This window comes from Psammomys obesus, unplaced genomic scaffold (genome assembly GCF_907164565.1).
Source record: "Psammomys obesus unplaced genomic scaffold, mPsaObe1.curated_primary_1811, whole genome shotgun sequence".
Taxonomy (NCBI): Eukaryota; Metazoa; Chordata; class Mammalia; order Rodentia; family Muridae; genus Psammomys; species Psammomys obesus.
In genome coordinates, this window is record NW_026585644.1 from 12739375 (window position 1) to 12750008 (window position 10634).

The 10634-nt window shown below is 42.8% G+C and overlaps 1 protein-coding gene across 2 annotated transcripts in view; it reads right to left on the reverse strand.

Annotated features, from left to right (window-relative positions):
• The window catches only part of Slc26a3 (solute carrier family 26 member 3), a 38608-nt gene extending 28282 nt beyond the window's left edge, over nucleotides 1-10326 (reverse strand). Inside the window, exons 1-3 of one of the 2 annotated variants that reach the window (XM_055624745.1) lie at nucleotides 10213-10326; nucleotides 1547-1687; nucleotides 907-1046 (exon numbers count right to left, since the gene is read on the reverse strand). In XM_055624745.1, coding sequence (XP_055480720.1) covers nucleotides 907-1046; nucleotides 1547-1677 — 271 coding nt within the window. In that variant the 5' untranslated portion in view covers nucleotides 1678-1687; nucleotides 10213-10326. Of the gene's footprint in view, nucleotides 1-906; nucleotides 1047-1546; nucleotides 1765-10212 lie in introns of both variants that reach the window. The other variant, XM_055624742.1, reaches the window with a different exon arrangement.
• Between the last annotated feature and the right edge of the window lie 308 nt (nucleotides 10327-10634).

A 10634-nucleotide genomic window follows, 5' to 3' on the forward strand; every position in this document is an offset into this window, starting at 1 on the left:
AGGATCTGAAGACTTACTTTTTCCAAAGACACGCAAAAGGGTACTGAGCACAAGAAAAGAGCGACGCCTGATAAACATGATCAGCTGCCAGAGAAACACAAGCCAAGGCCGCAGGGAGATGCCGCTTCTCACTCACCAGAACCGCAGAGAGAGGAGAGAGCAAGCAGTAAGGCGTGGAGGCTTCTGGAGACACGCGCACTGCTCGGAGGCGCGGAAGTGATGCGGCTGAACCTCGAGCTACCACAGGCCCAGCAGTTACACTCCTAGCGACAGATCCAGGCTACCGAAACGTATCTTTACGCAAAGAGTTGCACAGGAGTGTCCATAAAAGCCTTGTTCATCATTACCTCTGAGCAGAAATGGCTCAAACACTCGACAAAGCACTCTATAGCCACACAGTAGAATGTTGTCCCTGCTATAGTATGAATGAGCTGGAGAGCGCTGCGCTGAGAGAGAAGAACCAGACACGGGGTGCCACGGACAATTCTAATTTGCACGAAATATCCAGAACAGGAAAATTCATAGACACGGACGGTGTTGTTAAGGTGACGAGCGAAGGATAGGGAATGGAGTGCTCATCAAAGGATAAAAGGATTTGGTGTGTGCTTGTGTGAAGGGGTGGGCAATGGAAAGGTAATGAAAATATGCTAGAATTAGTGGTGTTGGATGCACAACCTGATGGCTATACTAAAACCCATTATGCACATCAAAAGGGTGGCTGGGTATGTAACGTGTTGTCAGAACACAAACCTAGCGTGTATGAAGCCTTGCTCTAGCACACACACACACACACACACATACATACACAAGTACACACACAAAAGCATTATAATAGTGAGTTTAGTTATATGCAAATTATATCTAAAAAAATTAAAAAGTAACAGAGAAAAAAAAGAAAAAAGTTACCTTGTAGTACAGCCACCAGCCCTGTGCTGATGCCAGAAACGATGTCACTCAGAAGCCATTCCTTTATCTTGTAGGCTGGCAACCAAGATGCTATGGGGAACAAGGACAGGGCAATTTTCTTGGCCTTTTGTGAAGAGCAGCTGAAAACATTGAAAGCCACAGGTCAGTGAATTAATATCGAATTTTAAGTTTGCCTCCTAAGAGTAGGTAAGAAATTGGCAAAGATAACCTCATTTTAAAAGATGAAACTGGTCATTTCACTCCCACTAACAAACTCCCCTTGGCCCCTGCCAAAACCTTGCTGGTCACTACCAGAGAAACTTTTCTGTCTTTGAAGGAAAATGCCAGCTTTTTTCCAGCTATAGCAGAATGTATGTGTCATTCCGAGTCGCGCTGTGCAGCCCTTCGGTTGGGAATCTCCCTGTCTCTGTCTGTTAGTTTGACTTGGAAGAGCTGCGTTTGTGCCGCTAGCTGCAATGGGGTGTTCTTTTTGCCCCTCCACCTCAGGCAGGGAGTAAGGTTTGCAAAGTGAAGACTGACAGATTTCCAGAGCTATGGACTACAGCCAGGAAGGAAAGCTCAAAATTTAGGAGAAATTGCTTTGCTTCTTCCTCATTCCAGGACCTCAAGAGCCTCTTACCTACAGCACCTTCTGAGATGATCCAGGAGCGTCTTGTGATGTCCGTGCGTCTTCTTGAACTCCTCTCCAAAAGTCTTTGTGGAATACACCGGTCTGGCCACCACGTACTGATTCCCTATGGCTTCGATCATTTTGCTTCCCCTGGTGACAGTGGGAAGTAGGAAGACCTTTGAAACTATGTGTGAACGCTTCTTCTTGCCGTTAGCAGGTTAAAATGCCTGAAACCAAACAGAGCTTGCTGCTTCTTAAATAACTCAGAGATAATGTGATGCAATTTACAGATGAGTGAGCTCCGAACTGAATGTTACCACCTTTTGAGATCAAAAGAGGCAGGATTACGGGACCTAGGTCACCTTTTGCTGCAGTGATACTGCTTTTTCCTTCAGTGAGCCGACACAACTCCTTTGGGTTAAGTAAGCAGGGCTTTCTTATTTTTATTTTCTATTTTGGAGACAGGATCTCACCCTGTAGCCCTGGCTGGCTTGGAACTTGGTATGTAGACCAGGCTCACCTGGAACTCACCGAGCTCCTCCTCCCATTGCTGCCTCCCAAATGCTGAGGATAAAGGTACACAGCCAAAAAGCATTAAATTGACTTGCTTTACTTGCTGAACAGTTCTTGAGAATCCATCTCAACTTTTTTTTTTTTTTTTCCTAGAGATATTTCCAAAGGTATGGTACTGGGACAGTGGGACAGATCAAAGAATATTTATTTCCCTTTAGTTCTAATCAGGGTTGCTTTAATTTACATAAGAATTCTGGTTTTTTATAAGACCTCAAAATCAATTTAATTTGTGACAATCAAAGATATTGGCCATTTATATTCCTATGATTCCTGGGAATTAAAAACAAAAACAAAAACACCAAAACGCTCGCTGTAGATACAAAGTATGATTTTGTTTACCTAGCTCATGAGTGACAAGTTCCTGTCTGAGGAAAGGCTGTGGGCAACTGAGAAGCTATTTGAGCCTCTGTTACATGTCGGGACGGTGACCCCCATGTGAAGACAGAGTGCCCGGAAGTTTCCAGACTTCCGCTGGTGTTCACCACATAGTGGTTACTGTTTAACAGTGAACATTTCCTGCGGCTGGGGTTATAGCTCAGCGTGAGACGCTTGCAGCTCTGAGGCCACAGGTTCAATCCCTAGTGCTCACGAGGAAATAGGTCAGTCAAAATAAAACAACGTCTTCTCCAGAAGGCAGCCGTTCTCAACATGGGGGTCGTGACCCCTTTGGCAAACCTCTAGCTCTCAAAACGTTTACATTGCAATGTGTAACTAGCAAAATTACAGTTAGGAAGTAGCAACGAAATCATTTTATGGTTGGGGGCCACCACAGCATAAGGAGCTGTATTAAAGGGCTGCAGCGTTAGGAGGGTTGAGAACCGCTGCTCTAAGGTATCTACATTCATGTTCGTGTCTCTATTTTTGTTGCTGTAATATTAGAAGATCAATTTATAAACTCTCTTATGTACATTATCAGTTCATCACTCACAGTTCAGACACATTAACTATTCTTATTATCCTCATCCTACAAATGAGAAAATAATTATGGACACTACCACCCACCACAATCTAAAGGCCTTTTCTTCATATAGCTAACCATGTCAGAAATGGGACCTCCATTTTCACACCTTTCTGTTTCTTCTATGACGTGCCGTTTATTGTCCAAGATGAGCATAACTGAAGCACATTCTGCTAGTATTTGCCCTCTCGGTTTTGCTTACCTACCAGTTTTGTTCTCTGACTTAAATCACAGAGATTGACGACCATCTCGTGCTGATTGTATCTTGTTACGTAATGCTCCTCCTCACCCCACCGTCTTCCCTGCCTGTTCACAGCCTTCACATCACAGCAGGAACTAGAGGCAGACTTCAGTTCTTGGCCTCACCTGCTCTCTTTGATCACCCCCTTTAGTTCCAGGGAAAGTTTCCTACTATCCTCTAACTTCCCCCGTGAATCAGCCTCTGAGAGTGTGTGTTGCTTCCTCTAGCCTATTGGATCTTGAACTTTACTGTGACTTTTAGACTTCTTCGTAGTCTCTCCCTCAGCCTGTTGTTGCTTGTCTTTGCCCCTCTTTGGTTCTCCCCCTCACTTCCAAGTCTCCTGCCCTATGGGCTGTATAGTACTTCACATCAGAACCTGCTTATGAAGCAGGTTTGGCTTGCTCTTTGCACTAATTGGTATGTTTTTGGCTGTCTGACCAGTTGCCAGCACTGTGGCTGGGACATTAGCACTTAACAATCAGTCTATGGTCAGTGACTTCTGATGCTGTGAATGCCTGGCAAAGGCTGTCTAAAGGGAGGGCTCCAAAGGCCTTAAGATCAGGAGGACTCAAGATGGTCCTTCTCCTGTCATATGTAGCTATGGATGCTCAGGAAGAGTATTTAAGTTTGGCTGCTTTACTCACATTTCCTACCTAGGTGTTCACAGAAATTTACTAGTTTTCTTCCCTATTTAGAAACAAAAACAAAACATAACTCTGACAATGCATCTTTTCTTCTTTTGACCATTATATTTTCTTTCTGCACAGCCATTATTTTATTTCTCTCTCCATTCATTCATTCATTCATTCATTCATTCATTCATTCATTCATTCATTCATATGATTTTTGTCAGTGACAGCGATGGCAGGAATAGCTTCTTAGCTAGCCCCTTCCTGAGATTACCACAGCAGGCTCTTTAAGGCCCCTCCTACTTGCGGATAGATCAAGAGCCTGAACTCTGGCCCTCTCACTGCACAGTGGAGACATCTTCCTTCTCACAGAGAGCTCGGAGGCAAGGGGGTGCTCAAGAGAAAGAATCAGGAAAGTTGAGATATCTGTCCAGACGTATGAGAGATCGAGAACCAGACTCTTTGCCCATTGCTCTCCTGACAAAACGCTGCTGTCTCACACCCAACAGGTAACAAACACCCTGAGTTCAGAGCCAGTCACCCAGGCATGCCTCGGCGGTCCCGGCTCCAGACAGTCATGAGTGCCAGCAGTTCAACGTGTCTGCGCTTCCTGGGAGCAACTTACTGTAGTTAAGAATTCAAGCGATTTTATTAATTTTTTTTTTTTTTCACTCACATGGCTCACTTTTTCTTTCCAGAAACTCTCAGGGAAAAATTATGTGTGGTCCCAGGAATTTGCAATTCCAGCTGCAAGTGTTATATGAACATTAATGGATTCCCATGCTTTGTTTTACATCTTTGTGGTTCGGATCTCTTTGGGCTCCCTAAAGTGTCGGTGACTTTAAGTAACTGGAATTCATTCTTGGAGTACTTGGCTCCCACTGATGTTGGAACTTTGAGATTTATTTGTAAGTGTTTCCATTTTTATTTACTTTCTCAAGCTGTATACTTTTCAAGTTATTTGGTCTTTATGGTATCTATTAACACAGAGAGACACACATGTACATGTATATAGATCTACGTGCGTTGGTGCCAAACCATCCACTTTTATCATTCTCTGCTTAAAAAATATTTTAGCAGAAATTTAATCCTAGGGTTGACTTCTGAAGTCCAGTTTCTCAACTGAACTATTCCTATGTATTAGTAACATTTTGAGAACTCCAGGAATTGGCATTGCACATTCCTTACCCACCCCTGAGTTCCACCTGATCACGTGGGAGCCTCCACTGTGGCTGCCCCGCTCTGCAGAGGTGTGCCTTATGGCCTGACCTTTCAGACCTTATCTAGCATTCTGGAGTCAGAGCCCTAGCCTTTCTCCTGGGAAGCCTCTCACCTGAACCAGCAGTTCTACCAGCAATGCCAGCTCTCACTCTGACCAGCGTGAGGCTAGATGGAATCAGGGAATGATAATGTCAGTATCAGAGAGGTCAAGTGCTGGTCATGAGTAGCTGGAAGGGGAAAGAGGAAGGCTTAGCCGAGATGCCAGGAAAAGAAGTTGGAAGGATAACAGTTTAGAGTGCACAGTACTTTCCTGCTACAGACCATGATTCTCTCGGCTTTCATTTGCTTCTGAAGCACAGCAGGACAGCCATTCTCTGCCGCTGACGTGCAGATCTACGCCGTTGACATACAGCTGAGCTATGTCTTTGGGAGACATAAATATAGGACCACTATTGTATAAAACATGGGAAACATTTGTTTCCCCCCTGCCCTTCTGTGATGATTGCTTGAAGGCCATTAGCGACCCACAAACACTTCCAAGGCTGTTCAGAAGCCAGATCATTTCATGGAAACAGGGTTGAAAGTCTGACGTAGAAGGTGTTTAAAGGTAACAGGACAAGAGCGAGGGACCTGAGGGAGTGGAGGCAGCCTCTCCATGTGTCCAAGACAAGACTGTTAAAGATCATGTTCATATGGCTAACTGACATTCCTCAGTCCACTTTCCATAGTGGGTAAGAGCATGCATAACAGATACCTTGTATTGCTAGTTTAATAGGAATGTTTACATACGATGGTCTTCAGACATCTTTGCAAAACTCAGCTCAGTTTTACCTTGACTGTGAACTGTCTGTTTTTCACCAATTCCATCAATATGTTGTACATTTAATGGGGAGGGGGGGGGGGGAGGAGAGAGAGCAGTCAAGCCTAATTTAGACTTTTAGAAAAGAGTGAAACTTGTGCCAGCCATGACGGTACATATCAGTAATTCTATCATTTCGGAGTTACAGGCAAAAGGATCAGAAGTGCGAGTCCAGTTTGTCTCAAACGTTTGGCAGGCAAGCATGGCTGGCTTCAGGGCTTTGCTGGCAAACGAGCCCAGCCTTGGTTTTCTTAATTTTAGAAGGAAGAAGCTATTTGTCTTTCTGATAGGGTTGTTCTCTAAGGCATAGAGACTTCTTAGCCTTGATTGTTTTTTTTTTTTTTTTTCACATAACAGCTTCAAGACTGAGTTTTAGATGAACAGTACAGACCCAGTTTGCAACACTGTCTATGCAACAAAACCAACCAAGACCTGATGGACACAAATTATGGTGGTTAAAAGAAAACAGCCCCCATGGCCCATAGGGAAGGGTATTAGTAGGTGGTGTGGCCTTGTTGGAGTAGGTGTGGTATTGTTAGAGAAAGTGTGTCACTGCAGGCAGGCTTTGAGGTCTCAGAAGCTCAAGCCAGACTCAGTGTATGTCTGTCTCTTCCTGCGGCCTGTCGATCCAGATGTAGAACTCTTAGCTCCTTTTTCAGCACCATGTCTGCCTACACACCTCCATAACTATAATGGACTAAAACTGGAAGCCAGCCCCAATGAAATGTTTTTCTTTATGAGAGTTGCCATGGTCATGGTCCTCTTCACAGAAACAGAAGCCCTAACTAAAACACATAGTAATGCTGTCAATTTTTCTATGACTTTCATGTTCACTCTGAGCTTATCTCCAAAGAAGTAGCATTTTTCCACCCTCACCAAAGTTTAAACCCCTTTTTGAAGAATCTACAAATCTAAGCTTATTAGCATGGGCTGAGAGACACTTTAAATTTAGGCTCTTATGTATTATACAAATTATTTTCTCCTGCTTTGTCACAAGTCCAGCAGTAAGTTCCTAAAACACCATGAAAGTTCACATCATACGTCTTTGCCCACATTGTTGTCTTTATCTGTGATGTTTTCCAACACCCGCTACATTCCAATTCACTCTTAAAAATATTCGTTTGACCCCACTGCTCTCTCCTTTCAACAGGCATTGATTGACCTAAAGTGTGTCAGAAACTCAGTGATGCATAATAAAAAGATGCTGAAAAGCTTCCTGGGATCCCTCAGCTGGACTTAACCATTTCCTTTTTGGAAGTACCCTAGGCATCTTCCCATTCCACGTCATACTGTATTATCATTATTTGTGTATGGTTTTCTCCCCAATAAGACTGAGTTTCCTAAGAGCAAAGCTCAAATCTCAGTTTTTTTTCCTTTTGTAAAAGCCCTGTAATGTAGTAAGAATGCAAGAAGATTTTTTATAATGAAGTAAAATATGAACAAAATATTTTACATATACATGATGTAGCCCTAACATTCAAGTTTACACATATAAAATGATTGGGACAGTTAATAAATTGAGAGAATGATTGGAATTGAGGAATGTTTCATGCAGCTCTGTGTCACGAGTTAGACCTTAGAAACATCACCCATTTCTTGCAAGGCTGATGAGAAATAAGCATGGACTCAGCAGAGATAGCAAGGCTGTGGGGGCGGGCACGGGACTTTCATACTATTGCTGGAAATGTAAATTAGTGCAGAAAAACAATTAAACATGCAGCTAGTATATTATCTACTCAAACCACTCCTAGGTTTATACATTAATGAATCTAAGTCAGCACACAGAAGAAATGCCTGCAACACCTATGTTTATTACAGCACTATTTCAATCTCTGAGTGAGGAATCAGTCTGGGTCTCCACAGCAGGTGAATGGATAGTGAGAACGGGACAGATATGCATACCTATTTATGTTATTCAGCCTTAAAGAATTACAGAATTATGCAGTTTGCAGGAAAATGAGTGACGTCAGCGGTCATCAAGCAAATAAGCCAGCCTTAGAAAGACAGCTTGTTTTTATTCATACTGTCCTAAATGAAAGTTTGGGAAGAAGGAGGGAACCAGTGGGAGGTGGGCAACAGAGTGATAGGGGAAATATGTGAGAAATATACACATGTATGAAAATGCCATAACGAATGCTGTACAATGACTATGTGCCTCAGAGCAGGTGGGCAGTAAGAGATCAAAAAACTGCACAGAAGACTTGTTGGCCAAAAGAAGAAATGGAGAAATCATTAGAGATATAATGAGAGATGTTATAGCAATTGTCAGACTAGTAAGTTCAGAGGACAGTAAAGAGAACCCCTGGCCACTCCCATAGGCCTTGTGGTTTTCGGAGCACTTTTCATTTCCTACCTGCAGATGAGGTGGGTAGGTGTTATCATTGCCACTTCACAGGCACAGACTGAGATGAGAGACAGTAAATGGCTTTCCTGACTCTTGAGAGCAAGTGACAGAGCTAGGGATGAAAAGCCAGGTTCCGTGACAGACTCACTGTGCTTGCAGCACGTTTTTCTCGGCAAGTTAATGTGGGAACATGCCAACCCTGCTCTGGAGAGAGAAGACACAACCCAAGAGCGTAGGGCTCCTGGAGAGCTGCCCTGTCCTTGAATGGAGAGACTCCGTTCTCAACGCCACACACATAATCGAGGTGGGGTAGCCTGGAAGACTTAAGACTCCATCTTAAGTCACCTGGTTTGTCCCAATCTTTGGGCCTTAGTAGAATGAAACCATGGCAGGGGAAAGCTCTCCTTTCTCTCTCTGTTTGGAGAAACACAACCTTTATTGTAGACAAATGCTAGAGTATGTTATTGGTAATTTATTCTAGTAACTTAAAAATGTCCATTTTGCTAGACGTGGCACATGCCTTTACTCCCAGCACTTGGGAGGCAGAGGCAGTTGGATTTCTTGAGTTCGAGGCCAGGCTGGCCAACAGAATGAGTTCTAGGATAGCTAGAGATACATAGTCAGACTGTGTCTCAACAACACAACAATAACAAAATAAACATTATTAATCAGGATGCTGTGCTCACTCCTGCAATCCCAGCACTTGTTTCCTGGGGCAGGATGATGGCCATGAGTTAGTTCCAGGCCGGCCTGGGCTGCAAAGTAAGACTCTATCTTACAAACAAACAAACATATAAATAAACAAATAAAAACAGGTGACAATGACAACAAATCCATTCTCATTTTGTGAACAGTTTCCTTGGTGGAATAACAATAAACACACAAATAATAATAGCACCCTGCACTATATCGCCAAATGACTAATTTACTTTGAAAAAAAATAATTATTTGGTCTTTAATATAAACAATGATTTAACACATTGTTTATTTATACATTTAAAAACATTATAAAGCTGACTTATACCTGTAATCCCAACACACAGAGGGTTAAGGCAGGAAGATATCTATGAGTTCAAGACCAGCCTAGGGAATTTGAGATCAGTCTGGGCTATGTGGTGAAACCCTGTCTCAAACCAACCAACCATCCAATAAGAATATTGTAAAATGAAATGTTCTGGCTTAAGAGAAAGAAATTGAATCTAGTTAGCATTGATCAATGACAGCACAGGTGCCCTGTGCTATCCTCTGTTAGTCATGGCATCGGGCACTCAACTGCCAGTGGCAATCTCCCCCCTGGCTCCCCTGCCACCTCTTCCTCCTTTTACTCTCTGTGCCCATTACTGTTACCTTTCCTCTTTTTCTCCTTTCCTCTACTGTTGGGCTTTGTCAGGTGTCTGGAAGGTAAAGCTCTCATGTCTGGGACAGGTGGCCTTTCCCAAATCCCTTCTCACAGGCGATTCTCTCTCCTGTTGACAATTTTTCCTAGAAGTTTGCTGTGTTTGCTAGCCTTTCAGAGCAGATAAGCTGCCCGCAAGACCCAGTTTAGGTGAAGAATTAGTGCAATTATCTGAATAATCAAGGCAAAACCCACTCCTATCTCTGAAAAAGCTATGTAAGTCTTAATAATGCACATAACTATTTCCTTGGTAATTAAGGCTCCTCAGACATTGAATTCACATTGCTAGTGTTCCAGATAACTTTTTTAGCCTACTAGTGAAACCAATCAAAGTAATCATGCTTGTAAACTCAAGATTATAATAGTCACCTCTAAATAAGCTGTGTTAAGCAAAACTATTTTTGAGAAATAGCAAATCAGCTTGAGTACAATGATTGTCAAGTTTAGTTCCTACCTGGATATACCCAGTGAGGAGTTTCAGCAACAGTGGAAAATTTTTGAGACAAAGCAGTTCTGCACTAGAAGACCGTATGCATCTGGTCGAGTCTATAGACTCGGCGTGCATCCATGTGTATTATGGATGTCTTTATATAGGTTATATAAAGTGGTGGGCAAATTACCTTTCTGTCAGCTTTAATAATTAACTTTCATTAACTTTTACAACAATGGAAAGATTCCAATATGGTCTTGACCTTTGAGACGCTGATCAGCAGAAGTGATGATGACAACAGCTTCCTTGAGTTCCTGGTGAGATTAAACCACCCACTCACTGCTCGTGTGTGTGTGTGTGTGTGTGTGTGTGTGTGTGTGTGTGTGGCAGAGAGATTTCATTGGCTTGCAGTGATTTGCACAACCATGTTTGAAAAAAATTCCCAA